Source organism: Trachurus trachurus (assembly GCF_905171665.1).
Source record: "Trachurus trachurus genome assembly, chromosome: 5".
Classification (NCBI taxonomy): domain Eukaryota; kingdom Metazoa; phylum Chordata; class Actinopteri; order Carangiformes; family Carangidae; genus Trachurus; species Trachurus trachurus.
Window position 1 is genome coordinate 2106967 of NC_139896.1, and position 14197 is coordinate 2121163.

The following is a 14197-nucleotide window of genomic DNA, read 5'->3' on the forward strand; positions in this document are numbered from 1 at the left end:
CTCAAGGTAAAAAAAAAAAAAATCATTCCTCAAACGAACCACAGATTAGTGCCGTATTTTTTGTGAAGTTTTCTAGATGGATTTACATCATTTGATGTTTAACTTACTTATTAAACCTTCTTCTTTGAAGCAGCATTTGGTTTATAACGTCTGGTGCATATCTGCTGGCAAATATTTTGCATCAAAACCATTTATACCGGTGCCGATGTGAATATCATGTTCTTGTCTTTTATCCGTCACGTCACTGGGTTTGTAAAGGTCTTTATCCTGACCTCTAGTTTGGAGAAAGAAATAGACACAGTAGATGTGTTTGTTGTGAATGAAGCTTCTTTTAAAGTTCCCTGTGACCTCACCGACTCAAACAGGTTGTATTGATGTAAACGTCTCTTTAAACCTCTGCATAAAGAGGTAGTCGTTGGAGTGCAGCTCTCTGGTTAAAGGTGCATACAGTACTACACATATAGAGAGACAGGCAGACAGACAGAGCGCCCCCTACAGTCTGTTCCCTGTGTGCAGCCTTAACCTGAAGCTTGTTTATCTCAGCTCAGGCTGCACTGCAAAAACTCAAAATCTTTCCAAGAATATTTGTCTAATTTCTAGTCAAAACTAAACTCTTTTCACTTTAAATAAGACTCATCACGTAAAAATGAACTTGTTTTTAGATCATTTTCATTTGTTTCAAACTAATTTCCACTTGAAATAAGTAGAAAAATCTGCCAGTGAAAGCAAGAAAAACTTGCTCCACTATCAGATTTTTCTACTTATTTCAAGTGAAAATCTGCTTGAAAGAAGTAAAAAGTGTCTAAAAACAAGCTACTTTTTAATGTATAACTATGTATGTATATGTATAAATATACTTATTTTAGGTATAATGAGATTTGTTTTGACTAGAAATGACACTTTGACTAGAAATAAGACAAATATTCTTGGTAAGATGTAGAGTTTTTGCAGCGTGGTGCTGTTTGGAGGCAGTTAGCGAACCATCCGAACGTTGTCTGTGAAACTCCAGCTGTCGTCGCTCTCCTACCTCTGAGTTGAAGCGTATCTGACAGACGTTGCAGGAGATGATCGGCCGTTTTGTCTTCACCATAGGCGGCCCAAAGGTGTGTGTCATCACAGCCTTCTGGACCGGGTCCATCTGAGGAGAGACGAGCCAGAGGTCACATCAAATATTCAGCAACACACACAGAGAGACAGAGAGAGACAGAGAGAGGGAAACTCAGAGGGCGACGGCTCAGAGAGGTTTAACGAACCGAATGTGGACAAGAGAGAGAAAAGAGAGAAAGGTGTTGCAGAAAAAGTGCAGGTGAATGACGGGCGGAGGAAGCTGGGAGAGTGAAGGAGAAGAGCGGATTGAAGAGGCAGCAGTGATTGATGTGTTTCCTCAGCAGCAGCAGCTGGTCTTGCTGTCTGTGCCTCGGTTCTTGGGAGCCGTTCAAACGCTTTAATTCATGCTGGGGTTAGAAGAGCCTAATTACAGACTCTCTCTCCACAAACTAGCACTTTGTTCCTGTCCCACAAAACCCCCTCTCTCTCTCTCTTTTTTGAAACATTATAAATTACAGTATCACACAAAACAATAGACACATTCCTTCTGTCTACTGTTTGTGGTACCTTGGTAAGAAGAGATAAAATGTTATTTAGATTTCTGTCAAGATGTTGGGACAAACAAGCTGCAGGGAAATTGAATTTGGCTTTTGAGTTTCTAAGGACTTTTTACTTTAGCTTTTATTTGTTTATCTCCACAGTGGGACATTAATCAACAGACACCAGTGTTGGCGAAGTCGCTAGTTTTCAACTGTAGTTAACTGCCAACCCACAACAAAACAACATTGCATGCATTGCATACTGTATACAAATTACATGGTACATCCCTAAAATTATATATAAGCACATATTTCCCTAAAATAGTAATGCGTAGAAACACAGCAAAGAGAGACATAACAATAAGCACGTAGCAGACAGAAGAAGATTTTTTTTAACCTTTATTTACCCAGGCAAGCAACTAAGAACAAATTCTTATTCACAAGTGCAGCCTGGACCGAAGAGCAAAAGCAGGGAGCAAAAAGATGAACACAGCAGACGGTTCCTCTGCTGATTTACTAATAATATGTCAAAATATATACAGTTAAAGCCTGCAACAAGTGACTGTATGAAAAGCATAGATTTAATTTTAAATACATCATAAACAGTGGGTTGACACCATAGACTGTATATAAAAGATGGACGTAGACTTCCGGTCTGAAAAGTGAAGCCAACGCGGAAGTGACTTTACTTGCAATCCCAGCCGCATCCTGTAGGGGGTGGCTGCAGAAAGCCCTGGTTCCAATCCACTCCCATTCATTTTCAATCATGAAATACTCGCTCAATAATTTTTTTTCTCAACTGATAACGGTCTAAACAGCTAAAGTTTATCATCCTTAAATATGACCTGGTGGTCCTTCTGAAAAAAACTCTATAATTATTTAGATATTAGTCCTTAAAGGTTGGTATAACTGACTGACCAATCACCTTCCTGCACGGAATATGATTGACAGCCTGATGACACAGACATCACAGGTCAGACACAGTGGATCAGACACCGAGGATTAACACCGAGGGGACCTCCCGTCGTTTGCGTATTGTGTTCAGTCAGTTTTAATTTAATTTCTGATATTTTGTCGATATGTGTAGATGATAGATAGCACAGGTGCAGTGCTGGCAGTTAATTAATTTCAGCCAGTTTTCGTTTCACCTCGTCCGACGGCGCTAACAGACCTGGAGGGAGCTGATTACATTCCCGTGTCGTCACAATCTGTGACCTAATTTTTTTCCCAATATCGGTCTGATAGTTAATGGTACCGATTAGGGATGTCATGATTAGGCTACAGATTTTCTTGTTGATTGGTACGGAGAAATAATCACGGTATTACATTGTGTTCACACCGGGCGCGAGTAAAATATTCGCCTCGCTCTACTCGCTGGAGTTTGCCCTCTGGAATATTTGTTTTTACTTGTGAATATTTCACTTGAGTTCAATATTTTGAACTTGCGCGAACAGGTGAATTTCGTTTACACTCAAACGTAACGTAACACGCTAACCCGTAACTCATAATCTCTTGTTTATGACCGCTAAGACTAACCAGATATACACATGGTAACATGGTAGATGATAAATAACGTTATCCACCGCTCCATGGATTAATTTCTCACCGGCTTCGTTGTTGGAAACAAATGATGCACATGGAGGAGAGGAGGGTTAGAGACACAGAGGAGGAGACACCAGACTTACATAGTTCCTCTTTAATTAAAGTAATCGTGACGTCCTTAGCACCGTTAGTTATCGTGCGTCCCCTGAATTAGACATTAAAATAGACTTGGGAGGAAAAACCACAGGGACAGACAACAAAGAGGAAGTGCAGACACCATCAGCCTCTCCCTCTTCTCCCTCTCAGATATGAAGCCACGTCTTCCTCCTCCTCTTCCTCCTCCTCTTATTGTTGTAGCTGTTCACCACCTCGCCTCAGATGGCCCGGCCGGTCGGACCCGTGTGAGCTGGGTGAGCCGCTGGCGGGGTCGAGCCGCCGCAGCGCTGGGTGTTGGCCTGGTTACGCAGCCAGAGGAGCCGTGGTTTTTACTCAGCCTCTCATCCTGGGCTCTCATCCTGGCCCCTCGCTGCCAGATGAGAGACTGTTTACACTCTGCAGCTCCAGGCGGCGGGGGAAACGCTATAATTGGTCTGAAAAACCAAAACCCTGTTCCAGTCTATTGTTAGAAATATTTATAGACTTCAGCCTCGTTTGTTTTCTATTTTTTTTTCTTATCTCAAAGAAGTCGTCCGTGTCCACTTCACTGCTTCTGTTGTTAAGTGATTTTCATGATGCGACCTGAAACACAGAGCTGTTTGTTTACATTGGTACTTTTGTTTCTGTGCCAGCCTCGTGTGTGTGTGTGTGTGTGTGTGTCTGTGTGTGTGTGTGTGTGTGTGTGTGTGTGTGTGTGTGTGTGTGTGTGTGTGTGTGTGTGTCGACACTAGGGTTGCAAAGGGGCGGAACATTTCCAGTCAATTTCCAGAAACTTTCCATGGGAATTATGTGAATATATGTGAATTATTGGGAATTTATGGGAATTAACTGGAAATTGGGGGTAATTCAAACAAACTGTATCATATCCCAACATATAAATATTTAAATATTTTGTTTTGTCATAAGCAGACATCCATTATTTCTCCATAACAACTCACCAACTACTACATTCACTGCAAAAACTCTTATATCTTACCAAGAATATTTGTCTTATTTCTTGACAAAATGTCTAATTTCTAGTCAAAACTAATCTCTTTTCACATAAAATAAGACTCGTCACATAAAAAGCAGCTTGTTTTTAGACACTTTTTACTTATTTATAAGCAGATTTTCAATTGAAATAAGTAGAAAAATCTGATAGTGGAGCAAGTTTTTCTTACAAGCACAAAAAACTTGCTTTCACTGGCAGATTTTTCTACTTATTGCAAGTGAAAATGTGTTTGAAACAAGTGAAAATGATCTAAAAACAAGTTCATTTTTAGGTGATGAGTCTTATTTAAAGTGGAAAGAGATTAGTTTTGACTAGAAATTAGACATTTTGACAAGAAATAAGACAAATATTCTTGGAAAGATTTTCAGTTTTTGCAGTGTTTACACGGTTTACGAGTGAAATAATGAACTTGAAACATAATGTTGATCAAAATACGACTTTCATTGATTTATAATTGCATCATTTAGCGAATCTGCAAGTCCAGTTTTTTTGCTGAGCCTCCTCCCGGTCGTGCATTTGAAGCCTTTGATAATCAATCAGTGGATCGATGGATTAATTTTGCAACACCAATACTCGTGGTCTCTCTCCTGTTGGTCTCTGCTGTGTGACTGAGTCTTTTTCCTTTGACCACCTGTTCTGTGCATCTTTACCTGCTGCTGTTACGACCTCATTATCCCGTTTGTCTCCTCTTTCAGTCTCTCCTCCCTCTGAGACGCTGCAGCTTTTGTTACACACCGACAGTTCACACGGTGTTGTGTTGTTGTCTGACTGTGCTGTCTCACATGCTCTCCATATGTACGTCGGCTGTGAGAGTCATGTGCAGACTCAACTCCCAAGGTTTAATTTGACAGCTCGGTGATGGCGAGAAAATATCCATGTACTAAAGTACTGTATTGTGATACTGAATCGATATTTCATCAATAGTTGGTGGTTTTGTCTTTGTATTTGAGCCTTCGATCGATGGTAATTGCGTAATTTAGACATTGTGAGAGATCGTGCACTGCAAAAACTCAAAATCTTTCCAAGAATATTTGTCTTATTTCTTGTCAAAATGTCTCATTTCTAGTCAAAACTAATCTCTTTCCACTTTAAATAAGACTCATCACCTAAAAATGAACTTGTGTTTAGATCATTTTCACTTGTTTCAAACTAATTCTCACTTGAAATAAGTAGAAAAATCTGCCAGTGAAAGCAGGTTTTTTGTGTTTGTAATAAGGAAGAAAAACTTGCTCCACTATCAGATTTTTCTACTTATTTTAAGTGAAAATCTGCTTGAAAAAGTAAAAAAAAGTGTCTAAAAACAAGCTGCTTTTAATGTGATGAGTCTTATTTTAAGTAGAATGAGATTTGTTTTGACTAGAAATGAGACATTTTGACTAAAAATAAGATAAATATTCTTGGTAAGATATTTGATTTTTTGCAGTGTGACATGTTGGATGATGCAGTGACAGACTGTCAAACTAACACAAACGTAATTTCTTAAGGTTTATCTGATCAGGCAGGAGTTAATTCCTCTGCCCAGCTCATAAAATATGCAGATGCAAATTATGCAAATTATAAGAAACTGTAAAAAATACAAATGGAGCTGTTTCAATCTGTATTTTTTACATGCACACATCACGTATACAGTATGGACTTGTTTAGACTATAAATAACAGTTTATCATATCCTGTCACCCTACTTTAGGATATATATTCTATCACCAGATTCTCAGCACTGATCCCAAATAGGCCTGTCACAATAATGACATTTTAATTGATGGATTTCCATTCAGTTAATTGCAATTAATGATTTAATTGTAATTTTCTGATCATTTTATGCCATAATTATAGTGTAAGCCTAGACATAGATTAATAATACACATGCTGTACATTTGAAGAAGGGAGGACAATGTGATGATGTCATTAAAAGAGGACCAGTCAAACCTCAAACGGTGGGAAACAACTAGGAAATAGTGATGGAAATATGACATTTCTATTAGTTTCATACAGATGAAGGGAAACGAGTTTAACGACTATGGAAAATAACTGCAATCAGCCAAATAATAATTGTGACAGGCCTAAGTGTGTTTTAGTTTTATTGATGCTCCAGTTCTGCACAAATTGACATTTTTCAACTGAGGAGGACTCTTGGTGCCGTGTTGTTTTTAATCAGGACGACACAGGGAGTGATTCAGGTCTGCATGGTGTCGTGTGAACTGATGACACACTGTCTCTTTCTCTCTCTGTCTGTTTGGAGAGAGAGAGAGAGAAACCCGACCAACCAAAGCACCGAGGGATTCAGGAGGACGGAGAACGCCGGCTTTGGTTTTGTTGCCCCGGGGCAGAAAAAGAGAGAGACAGAAATGTCAACACGATGGCGGTGGGAGCGGTGAAAAGATCAGTGCAGCTGCTCAGGTCTCTGTGAATCCACCGACACACGACACGTCCTTAAAACTGCTGCTTCTCCTCAGACAAAGACCACCGCAGCTTTAGTTAAGTGACTTCCTCTATAGAAAACACAATGTAGATGTTCATAGGCGTGTTACACTGTGGAGTGACCGCATCCTGATTTTTGGGGTTTGAATCCTTCTCCGATCATCAGCCTAAACTCTGAACACATTATAAATGCGGTAAACAGTTTTATACTTACTGTAAAAAACAATGGGCAATAACTTTTACCACTGTTTTGCATTTGAACAGAATTAACGCTCACACTCAGAGAGCATCTCCGAACATTAAAACCCTCAAGTCATTCAGGATTCAGGCTTTAGTATAATTTCTCATTCAAAACAAGAAAGAAAAAGACTGAAAAATGAAATGAATTCAACAGAGCAGAGGGAATATCTGCCTGTTAGTATAAGTTAGTATTACTGTATGTGTTGCTTATACCATGTTTGCATGTTTATGTTGTTTGTTGGTTTAAAAAATGACCACGGCCTCATTACATTGGCATGCGTAGGGTCCGGTTCAACCGACCCTGGAGCGTTTATGCTTTTCACATCTTTAAAAAAAAAAATGGAGTAGATCCACACAATGAAATACTGCTCCTCTCTGACATTAAAGTTTCCGTAGTGCTACGTTCAGCTGAGCCTGATGTCAGTAACAGTGTGGCGATGTTGCCTGTTTTCACCGACAGCTCCACTCTCACTTGTATGACACGAGACTAGAGTATAATCGCAGCCTAAGCGCTTTTAAAATCACATTTTATCATATCGCGATTAAAGCAGTAGTAAGTGTTCCGGTGGTTTTGTCTAACTTCCTGTCAGCAGATGGAGTTAGCAGTCCCCGCCCTCGTCCCTACGTCACCACATTCACGCGCATCCCTTGGCTGCACACACAGAGAGGACTGCCCCTTTATGCCGTTCTCTCTCCTCATTGGATAAAGGTTGTAGGATACAAGGAAAGTTTTCTCCTGGGCTCAGAGCAGAGCAGAGTGACTGACAGACCCGTGTTTCAGACCAAACACTCTATAGAAGTGATTGCTGTCGGAAGATACAACTATTTAAGACTTATATTAACACAAACATTCACCTTACTTCTGATTTAAAATAACAGCTGTTTGTTTAAAAAACTACCGCAGCGCCATTACGTTGGCGTGCGTAGGGTTCGGTTTGGTTGAATTATGTTCTTAAGGTCGTGTTCACACCAACCCTGGAGCGTCTACACATCATTTCATTAATTCACTCAAGGAGATGCAAAAAATAATCAAAATTCTCAATTGTTTATATTTATATCCTTAGCTTTGAAGAGTATTTTATGTTTTAAGGATGGGAAATTATTTTCGAATGAAAAAATTGAATAGTTCATGAGACTATCTTGTCTGAAAAAATGTAAATGTTCCCTTTTTACTGTGGCAGAAGGAGAAACACGGAGAGACTCCTAGCCACCGATTCTCAAAATGACTGACGGCTGTTTTTAAAACGACCGGCTGGCGGTACTGCTCTTTCCGTATCACTTATCATTCCAAATGACGGACGTGGAATGTGGTGCCGTTTGCCTTCACGTGAATCGATACTCAGTACTTTGGTGGGAATTCGGTCGGTACCAATAAAAGTACCGAATTCGGTACCCATCCCTAATCCTTGCCTTGATTCGAATCAGATTGGGACTTCGGACTGCGGCTGAAATTTAGCAGTTTTGCTAAGTCCGGCACATTTACACTGATGCTTAATGCGTCAGTGTTGCACTGTCCCAATTCAATAAATAAAGAAATGAAATGAAGATAACGGACCTCTAGGTGTGAACTTGCTCTAATGTTCAGCAGAAACCGAACCATCAAAAGGCCCGACATTCGGCCGTTAACCCCAGAAACCAAATCCTGGATTCGGTACAGTCCTTCTCCTGCTGTGGAGCCTGTGAGGCGGTGACGACATCAGAATCTGAGTGTGTGTTTGTGTCGGACCGACCGACCGGCCGCCGTCCTTCTCCGTGTCCTCTGGGTCGGCCCGTCGTCCTCCATCACCGCCGACAGCAGCGTCGTTGTGCGCTGGTTTTAGGTTTTATTGTGCGGACGGAGAGTCAGAGAGTCAGAGTGATGTGGAGCGAGGTGCTCTGGTGCTCTGCTGTTCTCTCTCTCTCTCGCTCCACGTCCTTAACGAAGCAGAATGAATCATCAGCGCGTGGACGGGTCATTTTGTTTGAGCGCATGCAGATGAGCTGAATGATGATGTATGAGTGTGCGCTTGGCTTTGTATGTGTGTGTGTGTGTGTGTGTGTGTGTTTGTCGCCACGCTGACCTTCACATGAAACCCAATCTGGAAATGCGAGGGAGAAAGTGCTGAGTGTGGTGAACGCAGCCCCGCGCCCTCTCATACAATTGATTAGCTGCAACTCATTTTATTGCAGTAAAACACTCACCAGGGCATTTTCTCAATTATGCTGAAACTCAGGCTGCTGAATAAAAAGTAAACAGCTGTCAACACCCCCCATCATTCTGGATTAGACTGAATAAATCCTCAGCAGCAGCAGCAGCAGCAGCAGCAGCAGCAGCAGCAGCAGCAGCAGCAGCAGCTCTTATGTCACCAACACATCTCTCTGAACGTACTCAGGTCCATTCTTATAACACAACACACACTGATAAACTTCATCCCCCTTTTTGCCGCACTACACTACACATACTCAGTTTTCTTTTGCTTACAGAGGCTCCATACTTTAGGGAGACCAAACGTCCTCTTTTGCCCAGACATGTCCACTTTTTACGTCCTGTCCGGGGCGTCCGGGCGGGTTTTTATAAATTCATGAAAATGTCCGGTTTTCAATATTTTTCATGTGCTTTTTCCTCTGCTCACAAAATGCCGAAGCGCAAGTGTAGCTTTACCAGGGTCAGACTGGACATCTGTGTGAGAAGAACGGCCGGTAGCCCAGGACGGCCGGCGGCTGCCTTGTAGCCTAGTCACTGTTTTCCTTTTCTTTTCTGTTTTTCTAAATACCCGACAGCCGTTTATCTGTGATCAGGGGCAGGGCCGGTCCAAGCCTCCATGGGGCCCTAAGGGGCCCTCTATATTGCCAATAATACTGAATATTGATCATTTACACACCTAGCTACTAAAAATGTTCTAATCTGTCGTTACGGATCATCATCAGCCTGGAATGTTTTTAGCCATCTATGGTTTTTAATCTAAAGTGATATCAAATTCAGCCAAAAGTGCAGCCTGGGGTTGATTTACACTTAATATTTGAAGTGATATACTAAAATTTGTCATATGGGCCTTCTAAAAGTAACAAAATAAACCAATAGCCAATGCATTTGTTGTAAACATGTCATAATTTCTTTTTGTGTTTAAACAAACTGCAACACCAATGTGAAACAACAACTTAAAGTGCAACCACACTTTAAGTTGTTGTTGCCCCCCCGGTCAGCTGTCCTCTTTTTTGGAAATCAAAATATGGTCACCCTACCATACTTTGTAGTTAAATTATCTTCATCCCTCAATACTTTTAAGTTAAGACTGAAAGCTTAAACCTGTTAAATGAAGGTTCCTAATTAGTTTCTTTTCCAGTATATTTGTCATTGGATCATTATCTCTTTACATGCTCATACACTCACTCAGTAAAATACAATTATTTTATATTTATACATACCCATGTTTTTATTTCTGACTTCTTTGTGTGTGTGCTATAAAATGGCACTTGTATTGCTTTCTTTTTTGTTGTTACTTGTTGTTGCTTTCTCCTATTGTTGTTGTTGATTTATCTTCTGAATTTTTGTATATTTCTTGGGGAGGTGCTTTTTATAAGCCCATATAGGTTTTTTTTTAACCTCTTACTATTCTTGTTTCATTTCTGTTTTTTGTAATTGTCTTTTATTATGGTGCAAATAAATAAATGAATCTCTCTGTGTTGACCGCTGCTCACCGTGTTGAAGTTGTGGAAGAGGCCGATGCTGGCGGGGTGAGGCGACTCCAGCGGGAACTGGAGGAACGGCTTCATGTCCAGCGGCGTCGGGATGACGGGGGCGCTCCGGAGGAAGGCAGGGACCGGCCCCGGGCGGTTTACACTTCCTGTGGAGGACCAGACCAGACAGAGGGGAAATTAGAGATTAGTTTAGTTTAGTTTAATAGGTTTATTTGTATCAGGGACAATGTACAAAATAACATTAGTCTCGAAATGACAAGAGAAGCCTTGTAGCGGATTTATCTCACTAGCTACTTTCCATCCGTAGTCCCTGGGCAGGTGAATAAGAACAATAGAGAATGTGAAGCTGACATCACGCCGCTTTGCATTGTGGGACGTCGGCACCATCTTTGGAGGAACGCAAACGTAAACAGAGAGTGGGGAAAACGGAGGAAAACGAGCAAGAAGAAAAAGAGATGAGGAAGACGAACAAAAAGAAAAAAAGAAATGGAGAAGGGGAAGGGAAACGAAGGAGGAACGTATCGTGATAAACTCAAATTTAACGAGAAACAAAGGTACACAGAAAAATGTTTTGCCAGATCTATCATGTGATCTACTGTGGCATTTTTTTACGCAGCAGTACTGTCCCACCATGATTACTTTTAAGCGACTTTGGGGAACTTTTTTTAGGGAGACGAGCAAGTGTTTACATCCGCGTTCCTCCAAAGATGGCGCCCAACGTCCCACAATGCAAAGCGGCGTGACGTAACTTCACATTCTCTATTGAAAGGTAAGAATTATCAATTTACATAGCATTCTAAACATCCATATACACATGTGCATATACACCCTCTCACACATCACAAACACTCAAGACATATTTCATATCAGAAAGAAACATACAGTTATTAAAATACTTCACACTTTGCTTAGGTTAAAAATAATTTAGGCTCATAATCAATGCTGACATGACTGATTTCTTAGGATCCATTGTTTGACTTCCCGGGAAAAAACATTGAAGTCTGTACAAAGTTTCAGATTAGTTGGAAGATTGTTCCATGATTTGACAGATTTAAAAGAAAATGCAGATTGAGCAAAGGCAGAGCTACGCTTAGGAATATTACAATCCCCACTTGAGACAGATCTTAAAGCTCTGGTGGAATGCTCAGAATTACAGAACAAAACAAAACCTCATAAATAAAACACACGGTGACGGAAATAGAAAGTGTGTTTATAACAATAATATATCCATACAACTGAATGGAATATGGTTTCTTAAAGAACCTGTTGGTAAAAGAGTGAAATGTTAAACGTCTTAGCTGTAATGAAGCTGTATAAACCTGGTTTGTTTAATTCGAATAAAAACTTAACCCTCCTGTCGTCCTTCTGGGTCAAATTGACCCAATCTGTTCCCTTCCTCCATCCTTCCTTTCTCCCTTCCTTCTTTCCACAATCCTTTTTCCCTTCCTTCTTTCCTTCTTTCCCTTCCTCTTTACTTCTTCTTCCTTCCTCTTTTTCCCTCCATCTTTCTTTCCTTCCCTTTTCCCTTCCTTCTTCCCCTTCTTCCTTCCTTATTCTTCCTTCCTTGAACAAATATGTTCCCTCCCTCCATCTTTCCACAATCCTTTCCCCCACCCTTCCTTCCTTCCTTCCTTCTTTCTTCCTCATTCTTCCTTCCTTGAATGAATCTGTTCCCTCCCTCCATCTTTCTTTCCTTCCTTTTCCCTTCCTTCTTTACACAATCCTTTTTCCCTCCCTTCCTTACGTCCTTCCCTTCGTCCTTACTTCTTCCTTCCTTTTTGACCCAATCTGTTCCCTCTCTCCTTCTTTCCTTCCTTTTCCCTTCCTTCTCTCCTCCCATCTTCCCTTTGTCCTTCCTTCCTTCCTTCCTTCCTTCTTTCCCTTTGTCCTTCCTTCCTTCCTTCCTTCTTTCCCTTTGTCCTTCCTTCCTTCCTTCCTTCCTTCCTTCCTTCCTTCCTTCCTTCCTTCCTTCCTTCCTTCCTTCCTTCCTTCCTTCCTCCCCCCAGGAGGACAACAGGATGATTAAAGGTTGAAACAGCAGTTATATTATTATTGGAGGTGATTTGGCCGATGTTTTTCTTGGCAGGCGACGTAACGGTGACTTCATGAGACACAGAATCCATCGTTAAAACACAGAAAAAAACACAGCGTGACACTTCAAGACTTTAAAGGGCATTTTATCAGTCGTAATCAACATTTACCTCAGATATCAGTTCATTTCATACCATCCAGACTCCCAACTGCAGCGTGTGCACGTTTATATTCATTTTTGTTCAAGAATCTATCGTTTTTTCAATGTTCATTAATGGGCTCCGCAAGTAACGTCCTTTTGACCATCATTTAAATGTTAAAATTTGCTTAGCAATTAAATTAAATCAAAATTCGGACTCACCGCGGCTTCCACAGAACACAACAGTAGAGGGACTCGGAAAGGAACAATGCGGAAACCGCGGTGAGTTCGAATGTTGATTTAATTTAATTGTAAAGTGAATTTTAAAATTTAAATGATGGTCAAAAGGACGTTACTTGCGACCATAGAACAATTTTAAAATTAGTCCAGAGCCCATTAGTGTACATTGAAAAACGATAGATTCTTCAACAAAAATGAATATAAACGTCCACACACTGCAGTTGGGAGTATGAAATGAACTGATTGGAAATGCCCTTTAAAGTTCATTTTAAAGTTCTTGATTATTTTTCTGTATAAAAAAAAAACAAATAAAAAAACAGAGGTGCTGCTGAGTTTGTTACTGACGGACGGAGCCACTCGCTGCAACAACCACTTTTGTCCTTTTGAAGCTCCACTTCCACCAGGATATAAGAGGCAGTTTAGTTATTTATATTTAGTGAATGTGGAGCCTTGTTCATGATGCTTTAGTATGTAAAAACCCTTTGAGACAAACTGTAAATAAACTTTCCTAGTCTTTAAACATATATTAACTCAGCCTAATGAGATCATTAAGGGTTGTAAATAAACACCACTGATGGTTTATAGTCACAGTCTCCAGGAAGCGTCCTCTCATGGACTTTTGAGACGACGTAATCAATATGCAACCGTTTCGATCGGCAGTTTTTTTTCTTTTACTGCACTTGTTGTTTTGTTTTGTTTTGTTTTTTTTGCCCCCGACCTCGTAAAATTACCCTGAAGTTCCTGCAGTGGAAACGGTCGGTGGCTATTAATGTTTTTTTTTTGTGCAGTATCAGCAGCGATCGTCTTATCCACTCACTCAGTTGGGTCGACCTCTAACGTCACATCGTGTATCGGTGCAAAGTTTTGGAACATACATGAGATTAGATTAGATTAGATTACTGATTTACTGAATTTCCCAATTCGATTTGATTAGATATTGATTAATTAGTGATATTTTTAGTTTTAATATCAACTTTTTTTGCAAATTGTGCAAAGATGGAACTTTCTAACCTGGTACGTTATTAAAAAATATTAGTGTTTACATAAAAAATGGACCCAAAGCCGTTACTGTACATGAATAAACATTTATTCAACATGATTGACTCGTCCAGTGTGTAATACGGGGGGGGAAAAGAGTTGTTGTTTTCGAGGTCAATTCATGCAAAACCGTTGATGC

The 14197-nt window shown here is 40.4% G+C and overlaps 1 protein-coding gene across 1 annotated transcript in view; it reads right to left on the bottom strand.

Moving 5' to 3' along the window:
- LOC310986484 (zinc finger protein 385A-like) overlaps window positions 1-14197 on the bottom strand; it is a gene marked incomplete at its 3' end in the record, with an annotated part of 75295 nt that overhangs the window by 24563 nt on the left and 36535 nt on the right. Inside the window, exons 2-3 of the mRNA XM_083972416.1 lie at window positions 10611-10756; window positions 1028-1138 (exon numbers count right to left, since the gene is read on the bottom strand). Of these exons, the coding sequence (XP_083828542.1) occupies window positions 1028-1138; window positions 10611-10756 (257 nt within the window). The remainder of the gene's footprint in view (window positions 1-1027; window positions 1139-10610; window positions 10757-14197) is intronic.